At 50.4% G+C, this 20,380-nt stretch overlaps 6 protein-coding genes across 6 annotated transcripts; 5 read left to right on the top strand and 1 right to left on the bottom strand.

Moving 5' to 3' along the window:
* Positions 1–344: 344 nt before the first annotated feature.
* Positions 345–3,591, top strand: FTJAE_4575 (beta-galactosidase; the record flags this gene model as incomplete). The annotated part of the gene is made up of 3 exons (XM_037350993.1): positions 345–942; positions 991–2,392; positions 2,442–3,591. 3 exons carry the CDS (start codon positions 345–347, stop codon positions 3,589–3,591), a joined length of 3,150 nt encoding a protein of 1,049 aa, XP_037208288.1.
* Positions 3,592–4,111: 520 nt separating this feature from the next.
* Positions 4,112–4,897, bottom strand: FTJAE_4574 (uncharacterized protein; the record flags this gene model as incomplete). Its single annotated transcript, XM_037350992.1, has 1 exon — positions 4,112–4,897. One exon carries the CDS (start codon positions 4,895–4,897, stop codon positions 4,112–4,114), a length of 786 nt encoding a protein of 261 aa, XP_037208287.1.
* A 1,437-nt stretch (positions 4,898–6,334) lies between these two features.
* Positions 6,335–8,380, top strand: FTJAE_4573 (galactose oxidase; the record flags this gene model as incomplete). Its single annotated transcript, XM_037350991.1, has 1 exon — positions 6,335–8,380. The coding sequence occupies one exon, from the start codon at positions 6,335–6,337 to the stop codon at positions 8,378–8,380; it is 2,046 nt and encodes a 681-aa protein (XP_037208286.1).
* Positions 8,381–9,024: 644 nt separating this feature from the next.
* On the top strand, positions 9,025–10,075 carry FTJAE_4572 (chitinase; the record flags this gene model as incomplete). The annotated part of the gene is made up of 2 exons (XM_037350990.1): positions 9,025–9,248; positions 9,337–10,075. 2 exons carry the CDS (start codon positions 9,025–9,027, stop codon positions 10,073–10,075), a joined length of 963 nt encoding a protein of 320 aa, XP_037208285.1.
* A 1,977-nt stretch (positions 10,076–12,052) lies between these two features.
* On the top strand, positions 12,053–15,671 carry FTJAE_4571 (uncharacterized protein; the record flags this gene model as incomplete). The annotated part of the gene is made up of 8 exons (XM_037350989.1): positions 12,053–12,193; positions 12,244–12,280; positions 12,331–12,796; positions 12,843–13,299; positions 13,670–14,535; positions 14,819–14,873; positions 15,029–15,129; positions 15,179–15,671. The coding sequence occupies 8 exons, from the start codon at positions 12,053–12,055 to the stop codon at positions 15,669–15,671; spliced, it is 2,616 nt and encodes an 871-aa protein (XP_037208284.1).
* A 578-nt stretch (positions 15,672–16,249) lies between these two features.
* On the top strand, positions 16,250–20,359 carry FTJAE_4570 (uncharacterized protein; the record flags this gene model as incomplete). The annotated part of the gene is made up of 1 exon (XM_037350988.1): positions 16,250–20,359. One exon carries the CDS (start codon positions 16,250–16,252, stop codon positions 20,357–20,359), a length of 4,110 nt encoding a protein of 1,369 aa, XP_037208283.1.
* Positions 20,360–20,380: the final 21 nt, after the last annotated feature.

Below are 20,380 nucleotides of genomic sequence, written 5' to 3'. Positions count from 1 at the left end.
CAGACTGTTCCACTGTCGGGTAGTTAACCAGTGCTGCCCCGCTCCGGCTCCGACATCCCCGGACTGTGCCCCTCTAATCCCAATACGATTTGGTGCATTCAGGCTGTTCCACCAAACAAGACAAGATCAACACCAATCGAGCCACGTACCCGCACCTATCATGGATTCTAGTGGAGTCCTCTCTTCCCCGAGAGTCAATCCGAAGCACGTGTTGAGTAGGGACCAAGTTGTATCACGATGCGGGGGCTGTGCTATCGCGGAGGAAGAATTACAAGATAAAAGTCCAATAATTCCTGAGACTTGGTCTTTCAATTCATTTCAATCACTCTTCTTTCATCGTCAAAATGGGAGATAGCATTCAGCACGAGCCAAAGGGCATTTCTCTCCAAGAAGATCCGTCCCGCCCGGACTACATCAACGAGGCTGTCTTTCGGAGAAACACCCTCCCCACTCGTTCGTATCATATTCCTGATACTTCAATCTCACTGAACGGAACATGGGACTTTTCTCTCGCTGGCACAGTTCTGGAAGCACCTGAACCCGGCGCAAAAGATGTCGCTTATGGTCAGATCCAAGTCCCCGGTCATTGGCAGCTTCAGGGTCACGGAAAGCCCTGGTACACCAACGTTCAGTACCCAATTCCTGTCTGCCCGCCATATGTTCCTACCGAAAATCCTACAGGAACATATCGTCGAGAATTTCATGTCCCGACGGGTTGGGCTGCGGATTCTCAACTGAGATTGCGCTTCGATGGCGTTGATAGCGCTTATCATATTTGGGTCAACGGTACCTTGATCGGGTACGCTCAAGGTTCAAGAAATCCTTCTGAATTTGACGTTTCATCGTTTGTCAACCGCGAGGGCCCGAATGAGCTCTTTGTTAGGGTATATCAATGGTCTGATGCGACGTACATCGAAGATCAGGACCAATGGTGGCTGTCAGGTTAGTATCCCTCAAACCACTAAATAAAGCAATAGCTAATCATTCCAGGCATCTTCCGAGATGTGTATCTCATTTCCTTCCCAGCTGCCAGAATCGATGATTTCTTCCTCACGCCACACCTTGACGCTGACTACAAGAACGCCAAGCTAAACGCATCCGTCGATGTCTCTGCTCAAAAAGGCGTCGTTGTTGAGCTCACAGTCTCTGAGCTTGCAAAGAACGGAGGCGCTGTTATTGGGTCTACTGAGACCTCTTTCGATGGACAGTCAAAAGCTGCTCTCAGTCTTGATGTCGAGGATCCCAAGAAATGGACAGCAGAGACACCATACCTGTATTCAGTAGAGATAACACTCAAGTCTGCAGACAAGCAGACTGTTCTTCACAAAGTCCAGCAACGCATTGGATTCAGAACGGTCGAGCTGAAGGATGGCCTAATGAAGGTCAATGGTAAACGCATTCGTCTCCGAGGTGTCAACCGTCACGAGCATCACCCTCTTCTCGGCCGCTCCGTTCCTCTAGAGTTCGCCAAGCGTGATCTTCTCATTATGAAGAAGCACAACATCAACGCTCTTCGATGCGCTCACCAGCCTCATGACCCTCGCGTTCTAGACCTTTGCGACGAGTATGGCCTCTGGGTTATGGCTGAAGCTGATCTTGAGTGCCACGGCTTCTACGATGCTGTTGCTCGACCTCTCGACATTCCTGAGTCAATGGACTACGGCGAGCGAAAGAAGCTTGCTTTCGGAAAGGCTGCCGAGTTCACCTCAAACAACCCCAAGTGGAAGGACGCTTACCTTGACCGTATCCGGGCTGTCTTGAACCGTGACAAGAATCACGCCAGTGTTATCATGTGGAGTTTCGGTAACGAGGCCTTCTATGGTGATAACCACAGAGAGATGTTCAAGTACGCTACTGAAGCTGATCCTTCGCGGCTTATCCACTACGAGGGAGATATGGAGGCCGAAACAACACATATGTATAGTTATATGTATCCCACGGTTGACCGCTTGATCAAGTACGCCGAAGAAGAGGGCGTCAAGGACGGCAAGTACGAGAAGCCCATCGTTCTCTGTGAGTATGGACATGCCATGGGTAACGGACCCGGTTGGCTGGAGGACTATGAGCAAGCATTCCGCGACTATCCTCGTCTCCAAGGTGGCTTCCTCTGGGAGTGGGCAAACCACGGTCTGTGGAAGGATGACCATGAGGGGGCAGGATATTACGCTTACGGCGGTGACTTTGGTGACACACCCAACGATGGAACCTTTGTCATGGATGGCCTGCTGAACAGTCAGCATGAGCCTACCCCTGGTCTCACCGAGTTCAAGAAGGTTATTCAACCTGTTGGCTTCTCCTTCAACGATGGAGAGCTGAAGATCGAGAACTGGCATGATTTTGCTGGTCTAGACCACTTGACTGCATCTTACAAGGTGGAGCAGTTTGGTCAAGAGTGAGTTGATTACCAGAAAGTGAGTCACAGGACGCTAATCATGAAATAGGTCAACACTAATTCACTCGGGGTCATTCGACATCCCTGAGATTCCAGCTGGCGAGACACGTTCTGTACCTCTTCCAGTCGACGCCAAGCGATACAACAAGGACAGTGAGGTCTACCTTACAGTGACACTATCCCTCAAGCACTCCACCGCTTGGGCGCCCGCTGGCCACGAGATAGCTTGGTATCAGCAGCAGCTCCAGGCTCCACAGACTGATCCCAAGGCTGCTCTCGCCGCAAGCAACACCCTCACTTCTAAATTGTCGGTGACCGAGAAGGGCGCTACTGTGTCAGTCGTTGGCAAGAACTTTGAGTTTGCCTTTGATCGCGCTTATGGTGCTCTCAAGAGCTGGGTCTCAAACAACGTGACTCTCCTCACCTTTGACCCAAAGACCCAAGCTGCTATCATCCCATCGTTCTGGCGCCCCAAAACAGACAACGACGTCCCTGGAGCCGTTCCCTACTGGGAGCGATTTGGTGTTGAGCAACTACAATCTCAACTTCGATCTTTCTCCGTTGATGCCTCTAGCTCAGACAAGGTGGTTGTGAAGTCACATACCTTCATCACTCCTCCAGTTCTGTTCTGGGGATGGGACTGTGAGATTGAGTACACGGTGTATCTCACCGGAGCCCTCAGTGTTAATGTCAAGCGTCTGTCGCCGACAGGATCCTTCCCTGAGCATGTTCCAAGAATTGGTCTTAACCTCTATGGTAGCAAGACCCTAGAGCATGTCAAGTGGCTGGGCCGCGGACCCGGAGAAAGCTACCCCGACAAGAAGGATTCCCAACGCGTTGGGATCTGGAACGTCGAGTCTGTTTCCGAGCTCCAGACTCCTTACGACGTTCCTCAAGAGAACGGTAACAGAGAGGACACACGATGGGTTTCCCTTCGGGACTCCAAGTCTCCAAGCATCGGACTTCGTGCGACACGTTTGGATGGAAAGAACTTCAGCTTCTTGGCGTCACACCACAGGGACACGACTATTCACGAGGCTAGACATCCTCCTGATCTGAGAGAGGATGATGCGGTGTTTATTAGGCTGGATAGCAAGGTTGCTGGTGTTGGATCGGGTGCCTGTGGACCCGCTGTTCGTGAAGACCTCATGGTTAAGACTGAGGAGACGACTTTTGGATTCCTGCTGGAGCCGCTATGAACAAGATTGATAGACATTATGATTGAATGATAAGATACAGAAATTTGAGTCATAGATGTTGCTATAGTATTGCCCTTGTGATGTTTGTCGAGTTTTGCCGATCATCTGAAGCTACGCTAGTTTACGGCAAACTGTTTGCCCGTTTCACATTTCCCTTGCGCATTCACACTCTATGAAACTTTCGCACAAGCATGAAAATGAGCTTCATATGGTTTCTCGAAATTTCCTTGCCAGTAAGATTGGCATTTGGTAGCTTTAGGTTCTTTTACAGTCTTATCGTCAGTGAGCCATCAGGTCTTGGTGTTCATTCGCAGCCCAAGAATCCACCCGAATCATCATCGCTAACTTGGCCGAGTGGTTAAGGCGCTGTGTTTAGGTTCCTTATCAGAAACCAAACCCGCAGTGGGAAACCGCGGAGGTTCGAACCCTCCAGTTAGCATAACAAGCGATTCATTTTTTACTTTTTACGACGACAATTCTATACTTCTTATAGACTATTTGTTCTGGTGACTGACTACAGTCATATGTACCACGATGCGACTCTCCATAGACCCCACGTCGCGCCGAAAAGAGCAACCCAAGATAAAACCCCCTTCGCAATAAATACATATTTCACGATCTGGAATGTCTTTTTCTCATTCAATCGAGGAAATGGCTCACTCGGAACGTCTTTGCCCAAGAATTTGCAAAGAGGCTCCCATCCATCTTCTGCCTTGAACTGGAGAACCTCTCGATTCCTCTTCTTCGCCTCAGCTAGTACCTCTTCGTTATACTTGTTATACATTTCCGCCGAGAAGATTTCAGCTGAACCGTACTTCTCCTTGCCCAACTTAATACTCTCCATATTAAGCGTATACCACATCCGATCAGAAGACCAGAGCAGACCAACCCAGTAGAACCAAGGACTGAAGAAGAACCAGAAGCTTTCCTCCGCGCTCTTGGCCCAGACTTCAGGATCGGGTCTTTGGTTGAGCACAATCTTCGCATCTGGATATGCGTCCATCATGTCTGGAGTAAAGTACACGACAGGAAGATCGCAGATGGAGCGATGGCCGTGAATGAGTTGCTTAACCATCTTTTGTCGAACTTCAGGATTCTTCTCGCGCAGCGCGGCGATGAACAGGCGCAAACGCGAAGGATGGGGGAGGATCTCTGCCATGTGCATGCATGGTCCGCAGCCTAGCTTCTCAAACGCCGCTTGCATTGATGATGTGGCTGCGCGAGGGAGGCCAGCCCCAATGACCAGGAGAGGGACCTCCTCAGAGTTTGGGTCACCTAGACCTCGAGAATCCGTAAGGAAGCGCATCGCCACAACTAGTGATAGATAAAAGTCAGATAAATCAAATTGCCGAGACTCCTTGATCCTGTAAGAATGGGGAGCAGTCGGTTTTTAAAGCTCACATAATATTGAAGCATGAAAATAGTGCTGACGCCAAGCGGCACAGCGAATCTCTTGTCAGATTCTTGCTGACTTTGCATCGGCATACCGATTCTTGGATTGGTTTTTCATGCTTATGCAAAACTTTAGCCTCAAGCTATCTCTTTAGAACATCGGGAGTTTCCATTTCGAGCAATTGTGAGACTTAAGTTGTCAGGTTGTCAAAGTGCATGGTTAAAAATTAAATGGGCATGCTGGGCCTAGAACACAGTTTTCCAGTCCAAACAACTCGGCTTACATACCCTAAGTAAACTCTGACAGCTTCACAGGTCGGGTAAATGGCCTACAGTGTGATAGCAACCAATAATCAGAATGACAAAAGGGTCTTTGGCTGCGGATGCCGCAGTTCAAAGCATTGTGGCGCTTATCGTAAGCTTCATTTCTAGAGGATCGTCACATGTGTGGTGTCTAACTTTAGGCCAGCGTCACTAATCTCGCCTGATTGCTTCTTACGGTACTCAACCTCGGCTCCAAGCGAAATGGGAGATCGCGGCATCCGAGCTCCAGGTTCATAGCTTAGTGTTAAAAAGTACCGAACCTTTTGAAGCCACAATCGATAGTCCAACGGCTAAGAGTAACAATTACATCATGCAAATATTGCTAGCTACATGCTAAATAAACAGATCGGCTCTTGAATGTCGATTCAAGATCGGCTGTTCGTGTTTCGCGGTCTCTTGTCATGCTATTGTAGAAATTCCCCCAGAGTCTCACCCTACATGACGCCGATATGCACGAAGTCAGGGGAAAAGGCCGTTGTGGCTTGAAACTAATTAAACATCGTGGAGCCAAAATCCCATCCGTCGATCTTCCCATCAAGTTTTAGTCTCGTTTTCTCTCATCACTCGCCTACAGACTAACTCAATAGGTTGCGCTCAGACTCCATGCAGAATTTAACCTGACCTGAAACAAAACAAGCCCAGGTGGGCCTCAGTCTGCTGCTGTGTAACCTGTAAGCCAATGCGAGGAGACCCTTTTCTTTTCTTAGTATACACTGAACTTTGCTGGCCAATTGCAGGTCTGGTCTTTTCGTAGACCTGATATTGAAGGTGGTCGCCTCGATCCGCCTAGCTGAACTGAACCATGTGAGCTGAAAGTACGGTAGGTGTGATGGCTGCGGTGCGATGGATCTAAGGCTGTGCGTCTGATGTCAGTCCTGCTAGAACAAACTTGTACCAGAAAAGTAATTAATAAATAATATCATATCCTCCCACCAATTTGCTTCTGTTTCCAGTTCATTCCATTCGTTCACTTCTCATTCTTCTCCATATCTTACAATCATCATTCTTTTCTATTCCTTTCGCTACAATGAAGTCCTTTTGGACACTCGCTTTTTACCTCGGGGGCGCTAGTGCTGTCGCCATCTCCCAACCGGCAGCCAAGTCTGAGACTCCCGCAGGATCCTTGCAATTCTTGAGTCTCAGAGCCTCAGCTCCCCTCGGTACTGCTATCAACCGCGACAAATGGAAAGTCACCTGTGATAGCCAGCACGAGGGAGATGAGTGCTCCAAGGCCATTGATGGTGATAGCAACACCTTCTGGCACACTAATTGGGCCGCTGGAGGCACCAATGACCCAAAGCCTCCTCACACGATCACTATCGACATGGGCTCTTCCCAGAATGTCAACGGCTTATCTGTTCTTCCTCGCCAGGACGGTAGCGATCACGGCTGGATCGGCCGTCACAACGTCTTTCTGAGCACAAACGGGAAGAATTGGGGTGAGGCTGTCGCAACAGGAACGTGGTTCGCTGATAATACTGAGAAATACTCCAACTTTGAGACTCGTCCTGCTCGCTACGTCCGTCTTGTCGCCGTCACTGAAGCAAACGACCAGCCTTGGACCAGCATCGCTGAGATCAACGTCTTCAAGGCAGATTCTTATACCAGCCCTCAACCTGGCCTCGGACGCTGGGGCCCTACACTTGACTTTCCTATCGTTCCCGTTGCTGCTGCAGTTGAGCCAACGTCCGGAAAGGTTCTCGTTTGGTCTTCCTACAAGAATGATGAGTTTGGAGGCTCCCCTGGCGGCGTAACATTGACATCGACTTGGGATCCTTCTACGGGTGTGATTTCGCAACGCACTGTGACTGTCACCAAACACGATATGTTTTGCCCTGGTATCTCCATGGATGGAAATGGTCAGGTTGTCGTCACTGGTGGAAATAACGCTGAGAAAACAAGTCTTTATGACTCGTCTAGTGATAGCTGGATCCCAGGGCCTGACATGAAGGTTGCCCGTGGCTATCAGTCGTCAGCAACTCTATCAAACGGTCGCGTGTTCACTATCGGTGGCTCATGGAGTGGAGGTATCTTTGAGAAGAATGGTGAGGTCTATGACCCATCTTCAAAGACATGGACCTCACTTTCAGGAGCTTTGGTCAAGCCAATGTTGACTGCCGATCAACAGGGTCTCTATCGCTCAGATAACCACGGCTGGCTCTTCGGCTGGAAGAAGGGATCCGTATTCCAAGCTGGACCTAGCACTGCTATGAACTGGTATTATACCAGCGGCAACGGTAACACAAAGTCAGCCGGCAAGCGTCAGTCTAGCCGCGGCACTGATCCAGATGCGATGTGCGGAAACGCTGTTATGTATGATGCAGTTAAGGGAAAGATCCTGACTTTCGGCGGTTCCCCAAGCTATCAAGACTCCGATGCCACAACCAACGCTCACATCATCACAATCGGCGAGCCCGGAAGCACACCCAAGACAGTATTTGCTAGCAATGGCTTGTATTACCCCCGAACCTTTCATACGTCTGTTATTCTCCCCGACGGAAACGTCTTCATCACTGGTGGTCAACAGCGTGGTATTCCTTTCGCCGACTCAACTCCTCAGCTTACACCCGAGCTCTACGTCCCCAACGATGACACTTTCTACAAGCAGCAACCAAACTCCATTGTCCGAGTCTACCACAGTGTTTCCTTGTTACTTCCCGACGGCCGGGTTTTCAACGGTGGTGGCGGTCTCTGTGGCGGTTGCACTACCAATCATTTCGACGCCCAGATCTATACGCCAAATAATCTTTACGACTCTAATGGAAAACTTGCGACACGCCCCAAGATTACCAAGGTCTCTGCTAAGAGTGTCAAGGTCGGTGGCAAGATCACAATCTCGACAGATACCAGCATCAAGCAGGCTTCGTTGATCCGTTACGGTACTTCGACACATACAGTTAATACTGACCAGCGTCGTATTCCTTTGAGTCTGAGAAGTACTGGAAGTGGAAACAGCTATTCGTTCCAGGTTCCAAGCGACTCTGGCATTGCTTTGCCTGGATACTGGATGTTGTTTGTGATGAACTCGGCGGGTGTCCCAAGTGTTGCCAGTACTCTTCTCGTTACTCAGTAAAGTGTCGATCAATCCTGCTTCTTGGTGTATTTCTGCTATTTTTTAAATCTTTTGGCATAGGGAATTGCATTTAATCCTTTAACTTCATCTTCTGCATCTGTACTTGAGAGACATGACGGGCATTTTAACTTGCTGTTATCTCATATATTCTTTCTTAGTGACAATTGTCCAGCTCAACTATAATTATCAGAAACAACCCTCCTGAACACTATAGGATAATTATTCTTCTGATCAGTCTAGACTCATCTTTTCTTGTTTTGCTAGACAATCCCCTCAAGTTCTTGCTGAATTCAAGCTTTCCGAAAACGGACTATGAACCTCGTCCAACGCCACATACATACAGTTTTCCAATAGTCAAAATAGTTCCTTTTGGAGATCTTCATATGTGAGATATATCTAGATCACAAATTTAGACCTATGAAACTGAATATTTATGCTTAAAACAATGCTCGATAGATTTGTGCGGAGTTACCCTGGACTTCAATGAGAGCGCAATGTGATATTATGTACAGACTTCCAATGAACCAGAATGTCTCAGCGCAAGTGACATTAATCTACAAGGTACAGCTGGAGCTTGTTTCGCTGTGTCGTAGTCCAATTGATGGTGATCGACTTGGGTCCATTTGCAGCGCTCGATGACGACAATGACATCATCACCACGATATCCATCACACAAGCCGGACTGCATTTTCTTCCTAGCAAATCTTCTAGAGCGACATGATTTGCATGAAACACGTTCAAAGACTACACACTACAACCCTTCACGCCTTGAGACGAAATTGCCGACATTTCTCTACGCAACAGCGACTACACCGAAGTTCATCGGAACCGGCCAAGATGAGTTGGATGGACAGCTGGAGTCGACCCGGTAAATCGCAAGCAACACCAGCACCCTTCTACTTGTTACCTGGTGGCGAAGCAACTTCATATTGTCACTCATGCGGCAGAGTGATTAGTACGAGACGAACTACCGCGACTGCAAATACCAATACGCCAGCCAAGTACTGCTCGAGCCGATGTCGCACACAGAAGCCCGGAAAGCTGGACCGCGAACTGGAGAAAGCCTTTGTCAAACTATTGACCGCCGAAGAGAGCAGGGGAGATGAGGCAAAGAAGCAGGCAAAAGGTGGCAAGCACAAGAAAGGGAAGAACAGCAAAGGCGACAATCGGGTCTTGGTGCCATGCAGCGCAGCAGAGGAACTCGTCTTTGGACCGAACCGAACGTCAATGGAGGGAGAAAATGAAGAACATCGCAGCGACGAGGAGGAAACGAATGAAATGGAACAAACGCAAGCGCCATCGGAGTCATGTACATCAGAAGACATGGATCTCTCAGGCAACATCATCAAAGACGACAATCACATCGACGGCGACGTTCTCGCCCGCATGTCAGTTCGCAGTGGCACTCGCATTCGTCCACCTCAATCCGTCTCCGAAGTCAACGGCAGTGTCGGCGGCGAAAAAGGTCGAGCAGAACGAATCCACGAAACAGACGCGATGCTTGAGAAGCGAAAACAAGGACAGAAGCGCGCGAAGGAACGGGAAATGACCAAATGCGCCGCCCGACGCGGTGTTGTTTTTGGGTTCACTGTCAGCGACGAAGGCGAGAAGCGTCTCTGTGAGGCAGTCATGGCGGGAAAAATCGTGGAACCGAGCTTTGCAAAGGGGGACTGGGCGATAAGATGGAGAGAATGAGATTGCTCATGTATCAGATATGGTTCGGGCCGACAGCAGTGAACAAAGGCTGATTGTGTCTGATTGACAATGTTCATGACGCGCTTGCGATAGGGATCGACGTCCTTATCACGGTCCAAGCGTTAATGACAAGACGCTCTAGAACGAAGGGGGAAAGGATACTGACCATTTGTAACACCGGTTCCTTGATCACCAACTGATCTGCTGAGTAACAAATATGAGTGGTTTGACTGGTAGATCAAGTATCGTCTTGGCTTCATTTGGGACAGACGAGTTTCTGGATGCAGACGTGGAACATGCCAAGCAACTCCACCACGGACGAGTGGAAGTCTCCATCGTTATCTTTATTGGGGTCTGGGGTTTTACTCCGCTGAAATCTGTCATCTGTGGTCTGCTCCGCTGGAATCTATCATGTGCAAGTAACCTCGCCTCGCATGCTTTACCATTTCCAATACATTGGAGAAACTATCATGTCATAAATATTCCAGAAACTGGGAAGATCATTTTTGGTCAAATTTGACAGGACGATAAACGAGAGTCTAGATTGTGCTTGGTCCAGGGGAAGTGGAACGACATCCAGGTTCCCCAATCTCATGCTGCAGGGTTCAGCTTTCAGCGCTCCAGGCGATATAGAACAGTAGTGGACGATGCTACAAGCTACAGTAAACTTGGCATGCTCAGCTCGAAGCGATTGCAACGTTGTCATGCAAGGTCAATCATTAGCCAGCTTCCCTACAGGGCTGGAATGCAACCCAGAGTCTCAATAGTCGTGAGTATAGTGCCATACCGCGGAGAGAGCGAGAGCGATGGCGTGCGTTAGCCGGAAATAAATCATGACATTACAACAGAAAACGGTCAAGATCACAAAAGAGATAAGACAGAGGCTGTTGGTCCGGGGTACGCCCTAACTCCAAAAGCAGTAGGTGGTTAAAGCCCAGGGATCAGCCACTGGCCCCAGCGCGCTAAATATTGACGCACTACAAGCAGACGTGGCGCCACGATGGATGATAGGGCGTGGTGAAGGCGATGATGATAGGTGAGATGCTGTTTCAGCGCGTCGGATCAAATCTAACAAAGTTTCTGCTAGAACAACCGAAAAATCGGGACCGAGCTTACGGGCCGGGTTGGTTGAAGATGCCCCTGTTCATCATTGACGAAGCAGTGTGAAGCTGAGGCCATCTTGTTCTCCAAGGGCGGGTTGAGTGATTTTTTCACTCTCCAGAGCGAACTTCCTCTTCTAGAATAATCCTCGTATGAGCAATCAACGGCGTCGTTATCCCACCTGCTGAAAAGGACAAGGAGACGCTGATTATGAAGTTGTTGATCAATGCGACAGCTATCGACGCCATTTTTCTGGTTCTGGAAGGTCTGCAGTGAGTTAGTCAACCAGGCATGTTCCAAAGGGCCGAGTATCCGACAATTAGTTGTCGACTCTCTTTCGTTTGCCAGTCTGTCAAGTCTGTTCAGCTCAATCAACGTCACGTCATTGATGATCGTCAAGGGGAATATTCCCCAAACAGACAAAATCACTCAGGGACCCAGAGATGATCAGCCCTGCCAACATTTCCCCCGGACGATTTCCGCCGTTCCACTGTAGCTCCCAACGCTAGACTTGGTCCAGTCACACAATGGCACTCCGGTTAGCATACCCGCCGAGAAAGCAGATGGTGTCGCCAACGAGTCAGTTTGTTCTGGAAGCCAAGCCCAGTCCCCTTTTACCCCAGAGCCTCAGCCAACGCCTTTCTCACCCGGATTAGACCCATCCAGATGAGAGTCAAGGATGCCTCACTCGCAAGGGACCATGTGGGAGGGACATCCTTCAAATGCAGATCACTCCCACGGACATCCGTGTGACTGGCGTGTGTGTGTACTCCTGCACCTTGCGTTGCTTTTCTTAACTTAACTAAAACAAAAGTTCGTCCAGAGTTCTCTTTGAGTTTTGACAAGCCTGTGGGAGCCGCAGGATCATAGCCCGCCATGAGCCTCAAGTCGGATATCATCAGTGCCATGGTCATCACGTGGGTGTCGGCCTTGCTGGCACTGATTGCACGTGTCTTTGCGAGGCGCATGACAAAGGTTCCCTGGTGGTATGATGACTACTTGTGTGTCGGTGCCTTTGTAAGTCTTGCTTGTGAAGCCTTTGAAGGGTCGTTGCTTACACGTTGTAGGTTGTTGGTATTGGATACAATGTTGTGATGATATACTGTAAGACTACCCTTTGCTTTGATGATATGAATAGAGGCTGACTGATGTAGGGGCCTTGACATGGTACCTTGGCACAACTATCCCCGACTCTGTCAGCGATGAACGATACGAGGAGATCAACCTCCACGCGCGACTAATGCAGTTCCTCATCTCCCTCACCTACTCATACTCGATCGGTCTCTCGAAGCTGTCTATTCTCCTCTTCTACTGGCGCATCTTCAAACAATCAGCTATTCGAATCCCCATCCAGGTTATGCTTGGCATCAGCGGCGCTTGGCTCATCCTCCGTACATTCATGGTCATCTTCCATTGCATACCGGTTCAAGCCTATTGGGACAAGTCAATCGAGAACGCTGTTTGCAAGATCAACGATTCACAGTTCTTCTTCGCCACCTGCCTTACTCACTTCATTCTTGATGTTGTTATCTTGGCGCTGCCGGTTATTGAAGTGTTTAAGTTACGACTTCGTCTGGGACAAAAGATTGCTATCACTGCCCTGTTTGCCCTTGGTTTCATGTAAGTTTTCGACCATCACGTCACAGTACCATACTAACAGACAAAGTGTCTGTCTAGCATCCGTCTTTGTCATCGTCACAGCCCTCCAATATGACCCTGCTTCGAGGCAAATGCCCCGCGATGTCGCCACAAACGACATGTGGGGAGGTGTTGAAATCAACGTCGCCATCGTCTCCGGCTGCTTCCCCCTCCTCCGCCCAATCTTTACCAAGATTCTCCCCAAGAGATTCCTCAGCTCTGCTGGGAGCAGTCATCCCATCAGCCGCACCACTCACGGCATTCGCCTCACTACCATCAACCGTACCAACAAGGACAAAGAAGAAGACGAGACAAGCTCAACTCATCAACTTGCAGACCCAGAGCAAAGGATCCCCGGGGAGTTTGAGATTATCGATGGAAAGGAAGGACCTCGGACTTTCATCTCCAGTCGAACTACCGAGTCGCTTCATTCGAGGGAGCAGGATATGGCGGGGATTTATGTGCGGAATGATGTTGTTCAGGAGGTTGAGGAGTCGAATCATACATACGCGATGAAGAGATGAGAATCGCCTCTTATTAATACTGTATTTTATAATCATTATACCCATATACGTGTACATTTAGATATACGGAAATGTCATTTCATATGCAACTCTGACCTGGTCTTGTGAGATTTACCAGAAGTTCCATGCATCTTAAGCGGCAGTCCCAAGTTTCACCGGTAATTCACCTATACAATGACTGAGGGGCAGCAGGCCTGAGCCTTTCGTGTTCATCTTCGTGCGCTGTCTGTCGGACCATAGATCATATCTTAGTCTAAGTTATGCCTAAACTCTTCTGCGTTATGGAACAAGTTTAGACTAGACTCTTGGATAAAGCCTAAAGTACTCACAGATGGGACATGCTCATCCCCACCTCAAGTTCGCTGAAGCTTTTGAGATGAACACACCATCATCTTTGGCCTGCCCCAACTTCAAACCTTCCTTCAATCTCTCAAATGCCTCAAGCGGGAGAGGGAAGGCAGTCTGGGCGACTGTCTCGCTTGCCGCCGATGTTCAACTTACCCCTTCGACATCGTCACTGCCTTCCGCTTTAGCGTTGTTCGAGTCACCTTTCGAGGGGATGAGACCAAGACTTCTCTTCTTCTTCCAACATCTCATCAAAAATCAAAAGCTTCTATTCTTTTCAAGTACCGCTACCTCCATTCAAAATATCATGTCGATGTCTGATGCCACGGCGACGAATGCAGTCGAAGACGCAGCTGCTATGCCTAACACGGCGAACAACGACGCCACTTCATACATTTTCGAAATTTCCCAATACCGAAAAACGCACGAATTCTCTGCTCGTACCCCCTTGGAATTACACGTGCCTAAGACTGGCCTGACACTACTCCGTGACAAAGGTTCAACTGACGCCAGGCTTATCGTGCGGGTTGACGTGGACACTGACGACGGGCGGACATATCGATGGAACGTCAACTTTTCCGACGGGGGTCCGTTCAAAGCATTCAACCGTGACGGAGATTACGAACCCCCCAGAGGCTTGCGCGCCGCAGCATTTGTGCATGCGTTTGGTGTCGCAATCACCTCGATCGTCGACTTCACCAACTATAGCCATAATCAGAAGCCCTCAATCTCGCATGTCTACGTTCGCTTCCCTCGGGTTTGGAAGTCCAAGCATTCGCTCCGCCAGATTTTGTCCGATGTGCAGCAAGGCAAAGCCTGTCCACCGTCTTCACCGCAATGGGCCAAAAACATGTATGATGAAGTTTCGAAGACCTTGGTTCAGATGCAAAAGCTAAGGGAGGAAGGGGTTCATGTAATGCTGTGGCAAAATTTCAAATAGATAAGTACCTTATCTTCGGTAACAGGCAGTATTGGAAGTTCTCGTGGGGTTGAAGCTGGGCATTAATAGACTGAGGTGGTCTCAGGACTTTTATTCATTATATAAAGTTAGTGGAGAGTGACTAAAATCTTCTAAAACCGTGAACAGCCTATATCAACTTAGTAGAGTTCACTAAAACCTTCTAAAATTATCCAGGATTTTCAAATTAAACGAACATGATGGGCCTGTTTGCTCAAACGCAGTGACGCACGTATGTGACATGTCTAGCCGGCTCATAGGCCTAGCAGTGAACAAATCGTGAGAACACAATCATTCGCTCCGAAGCTGCATTCAATCGTTAATCGCAGATCATCACGTCCATGAAAATTAAATCACTGACAATGGTTTCCTATATAAAGTCCTCAGGCCCGGTCACTGGACTCAGGCATAGCACACATTCCTCAACTGCAGTCCGAAAATGTCAGACTTCCGCACGCGCATACCTTGCAGAGAGATCAACTCTCTCAGTAAGCTTTACGATGTACTGACAAACGAATACGGAAATATGTACTATAGATTGGAGACGGAAAAGAACGAGCAAGGCGAGCTCTTCTGGGTCGTTGGTGTCTCGAGCCATTTTGCACGTGATGTGCGAGAACTTCTGATCACGAAGGGGGTTCTACGACAGAGTGAGAGACCGCGCGGATTTGCGGCAATAAATAGACCAAAGGCCCATGGAGATTCATTGCCTGAAGTAGTTGATCTCACTGGGGATGATCCGGATGAAGAGACTCCTCAGGCTCTCGGGAGCCCAAACACGGCAGACGCCACCGGATCAGGCCAACATCTTCCTGACAAGGAAAAAACACCAGCCTACGTTCCTGACTCAGTACCTAACAATGAAAATAGTCCTGAGAAAACACCACGGGACGCTGTTACACGAATCGCAGAACAAGATGACGGAGCTGAACAAAGGCCAGCCGAAACATGCAACAGCGCGGCCGGCCAAGGAGACCGACCGACAGCGAGTATCCCGATATCTATGCTACTCGGGGAGGCTCTAGTTTGAGCCTAGATTGTGCCTGGGGATTTGGCCAGGTTACTTGGGTATTTGTAGTAAATTTGACCGTCACAAGGGGACAAAGTTGGAGGTTTGGAGATTCAGTGTTTGAAGCTTGTTTGCCAGCGCTGAGGCACTCCACCGGGACCTTGTTACCGTGCATTTCTTGTGTAACATGGAAACTGGATAGAAAACATCCATAGAGCGATTGATACCCTTCTTTGTTTGATACCGGCAGCTCTTCGGGTCGAGCGGTTAAGCATAATTTTGCTTGATGCGGCTGACATCTTTTAGAGTAAGCATAGCGAAGGTGGCTGATACAAAAATAACACTCAGGCGCCACTAAGCGTAGGCTTTTGGGCTCACAAGGCGTTCTTTGGTGGTATTTTGTGCCTTGTGAATGTGAGACTAATGCTTCAGCTGAATGCGTGGACCGGTCTGGACTCTCCCCATGAGGAGTCATATTTAAATGTGTCCTGTCCCATCAAACAATCAATGCTTGACAATTCTGTGAATAAAGTGAAAAGGTATCTGTGAATAGCGTCATAAGAATTGTTGCAGCTCTTTTTGAGGATTGTGATAGCAATATGGCCAGTGGTCCTCCTTACAATGGTTACCAGGTACCGCCTGGCCCTGGAGTGCCTAACCAAGCTCCCCCACCACCAACGCAGCAGTACTCTCAATCCCCTCACCTTCAACAATATTCTTCACCTCCGCCTCATCAATATGTTCCCGGCCAGCAACCGAATTATCAATCGCCTCATCCGGGCCACGCGCAGCAGGTCTATCAAACCCCGCAGCCGCCTCCAGCACAATATGCGCAGTCACCGCAGGGCGTGCTTCAGCAGTACGCGCCGGTACAACAGCACAACTATCAGTCCCCTCCGCCAGGCCACTACCAAGTGAACCAACCCGCACAATCCCCTCAGGCCCAGCATACTCAATCCCCGCAAGGTCAATATCCTCAGCAGCAGACGCCAGGCCAGCAGCCCAGCTACCAGACGCCGACGTACGGTGTCGCAGCCCCACCAACACCTGCACAGCACCAGCAGCAGTACCAGCAACAGGCAGCTCAATTCGCGACCCGACCCTCTGCGCAAGCCCAGCTTCAATCAACCGCTCAATCTCTTTTCAAGTCTGGAAAGGGTATTTTAGGAAATCTCGCTAGCAACATCAAGTCAAAGTACCCCGCTTCCTCACCTTCCGGTGCTCCCGCAAGTTCTGGGACTTCGTACACTGGTGAAGCACCGAAGCCGACGTACAATCCCGCCCAGCATCCTACGCAAACGCCTTTGAGCCCGACAAACTCATTCCCGCAAGGCTATGGCCAAACTCAGCCTCAGCAGGCGTATGCCAATCAGGCGTCACCGACACCGCAGCAGAGCGTCCCGCCCGCTGCTCCAGGCTACCATCCGACTCACCAAGCAGCGCAAGCGACATCCCCAGGTCAGCAACCCAGCGCGCCTGGTCAACCACCTCACCTGAGCTGGCAAGAGCGTTTAGAGGCTGCTCAGCAGCCCAGTCTGGACTTTCAGCAACCGTCGCACACGAATGTCCACGCAGGTGAACAGGGCACGGTGCCTCAGCCGCTGGTTCAATCACCACCAGGTGCTTCGCCATATCCCCAGCCCGTTTTGCACCATCAGCAGTCGAACCCGTACCAGCCTGCGCCTGCTCCGCCCTCGCATCAATCTGTTTCACAGGGAGCGGGCTCTGCCGCCTCACCTGGGTACAGCCAGAACCCTTCTCAACCGTATTCACCGCATCAACAGCAGCAGAGTGCTCCTCCTCAGCTTCAACAACAGGCATCGTGGCCACAACAGGGTGGCGTGAGTACGTACAACCCGGCACTCTCATCACCTCCGCCTCCGCCGCAGACAGCTCCCCAGTCTGGTCACCCGGTTGGTTCTCCCAACCATGGCTCTCCTGCTCTACAGCAACAGCCACAGTATCACCAGCAAGCGGTCGCGACTAATTCGCAAGATACAACAACGACCCAGCAAACTGGTCAAGCATCGCCGTATCAGGCTGCTCAAGCTAGCGCTACGCACAGTTCGCACCATGTCGTCCCGACCCAGCAGCTCTATCAGAGTCCCCCTCCCCAAGGCTACCCGCAAGAGCAGGCGCCTACTCCTTACAACCCAATGACCGCTTCAGGGTTGTCGCCGACCGCACATACGGTGCCTGTGCCGCTGGCTCAGAGTGCACCCGTGAGCCACCCACAAGGCCGTCCTGCAACACAGTCGCCTCAACAGCAACACCAGAACCCACCAGCGCAGCAGCTCGTTAGTCCAACGGTAGCTCCTCGTCACGATCAGGCACCCTTTCAGGGCGTTTCAGGACCACAGGGGCAGTATTATACACCAAACCAGGCGCAAGTCCCTCAGACTGGAGGCGCGCCCGGTGGTGTCCAGCCGATTGCTCCCTCAGGTCAAGCTCACAGCTACCCGCCTCCACCACCTTTGCAGCAACCGCAGTACGATGTACACTCTGTCTCTGCCCCGGCACCAAACCAGTTCCAGCCCTACAGTGCACCGGCCGATCAGCAGGCTCCATTGGCACAATACTCGCAGCATCCTGAAGTCGCAGCTACAGACCCTCCAGCGCCGCAGCAGTATACGTCGCCTCCTAATTTACCAGTCCCAGCTGGCTCGATCAATCATGGACAAGTGCCTGCAAATGCCCCGCCAGCGGTATCGGGTCAGCAGTTCCAGCCATACCAACCTGCTCCCAGTATGCGAGACTCTCAGCCTCCACCAAATGCGAATAATATACCCAGCCAACCCGCTGCTTATGCCTACCAACAAGATCCCGTTGCCTCTCTGTCTGCCCAAATGAGCAATCTGAACGTCCTGAACAGTGGCCATCCTCCAACAGGACTCAATAATAACCCGACCGCACGACCGGATTGGCCTCGGGGACCGCCCCCTTGCCAAGCTACTGGCATGTCCAGTGACATTCTCCCATACTGCCCCGAAAACAGAACCGTAAGCTACTCGCTTGACTGGTATCGCTTAATTGCTGTGCCACAGTATCTTATTTGCACGAGGTGCTACGCCGACTATGTCCAGAGCACTCACCTCGCGGGTCACTTCGAGAGGTACCATTCGCCCGAGGGCACAGAGTCCAAATGCGGCTTCTGGTCTCCTCGAGCGAGAGAAGTGCTCTGGCCGCAGGCCCTCCAGACCAACGACATCAGACCTCTAGAGGCATGGGCGGAGAAGAGCCTGACTCTCAACCCCTGCAAGGGCAGGGTCTGGACGACTGCTACCGATGAGGTCAAGTGGTGGAGCATGGTCAATGACGAGATAGATGGGTTCGTTTCGTGCGATGCCTGCTATGAGGACCATGTTGTTGGCACGCCCTTCGAGTCTCGCTTCCAGCCTTATCGTCAACAAGGACAGGATGAAAAGTGGATGTGTGATCTATGCATACCTTACGTCGCCCAAATAGCAGTTAAGATGGCAAAGAAAAATCACTGGAACGGCTTTGTCGAAGCCGCGAAAGCGCGCGTCCATCTTCCCGTATGCGAAGGTAGGGAAGAGGAGTCCAACAACGGACATTGGATGCTGCCGCGGCGCAGGATCAAGGACATGACTGTCTGCGAGGCATGTTATCTGGATAAACTCGCCTTGACGCCTTTCGGCAACGAGTTTGAACGTCACATCCGTGCAGAAGGCTTTGACGCCTTTGTCGAATCAATTGGCCAGAGATGGAAGTGCAAGCTCACTGACACAGCTGTTAGCATGAGTATCGCGCTCGAAGCAGCCATCTACCGCCGAGACTTTGACGTGTTTTGGAACGCCGCCAATGCCATCTCGGGTCTTGTGCCATGCACTATCCACGGCATCGCGCGTGGCAATTGGTGGACGGTCGCTGGAGGGTGTGACGACTACAATGTCTGTGAGGCTTGCTATAAGGGAATCGTTGAGACGTCTGGCCTTGAGAAGTTCTTCGAGCCTGCCCAGCGCGATCAGACTGTCGACATCGTTTGCAGCTTTTGTCCAGGCACTCCCCGATGGGCCTCGTTCATCACCAAGTTCGCCGAGGCTATTGACAAAGGTGTCTTCAGTCACTACTCTGACTACGTCAAGAAATGGGCTGGGGTGCCGGCATGTCCAGGGATCAAAAACAGAGGGAAGAGTAAATGGTGGGGACACCCAGAAGCTCTGGCCTGCCAGGACTGTTGGTTGAACTTTGTGGCCGATACTCCCTTGGGAGATTCCGTTCCCGTCAAGGGCGTTTACGATGAACGTACCTTGATCTGTCAGCTATGGTCTCCAAGAATGCGCAACATGTGGCTCGCAGCCTGTGCTGCCGGACCTCCTGGTTCACCCGAGTCACAAAAAGCCCTGGATGAGTTCAAAGCATTTGGGTCAAGGCGTGTACAAGTGTACAACGCGACAGTGCCTCACATCGAGATGATACAGCAGATGCAGATGATGAAACAAATGCAGGCTATGCAACAGGGACAACTGAGCTTGATGTACCAGGGTATGAATGGCATGGCAGCTATTAGTGGTACCACGGATGGGTATCTGCATGGTAATAGTTCTGTTGGATACTATGAGACTGAACATGGGGTCACGGCGGCGAATATGATGAACAATATGCATGCTGGGATGGCGGATGCGAATAAGACGAGTGATTGGCAGATGATAATGCAGCTGCAGGCTACTTGGATGGAGGTTGAGTAGTCTGGCTGTTGAAAGCGGATG

Source organism: Fusarium tjaetaba, assembly GCF_013396195.1.
Source record: "Fusarium tjaetaba strain NRRL 66243 chromosome Unknown NRRL66243_c0000087, whole genome shotgun sequence".
Lineage (NCBI taxonomy): Eukaryota > Fungi > Ascomycota > Sordariomycetes > Hypocreales > Nectriaceae > Fusarium > Fusarium tjaetaba.
The sequence above is the reverse complement of the archived record's forward strand: the minus strand, read 5'-3'. Positions and strand labels throughout refer to the sequence as shown.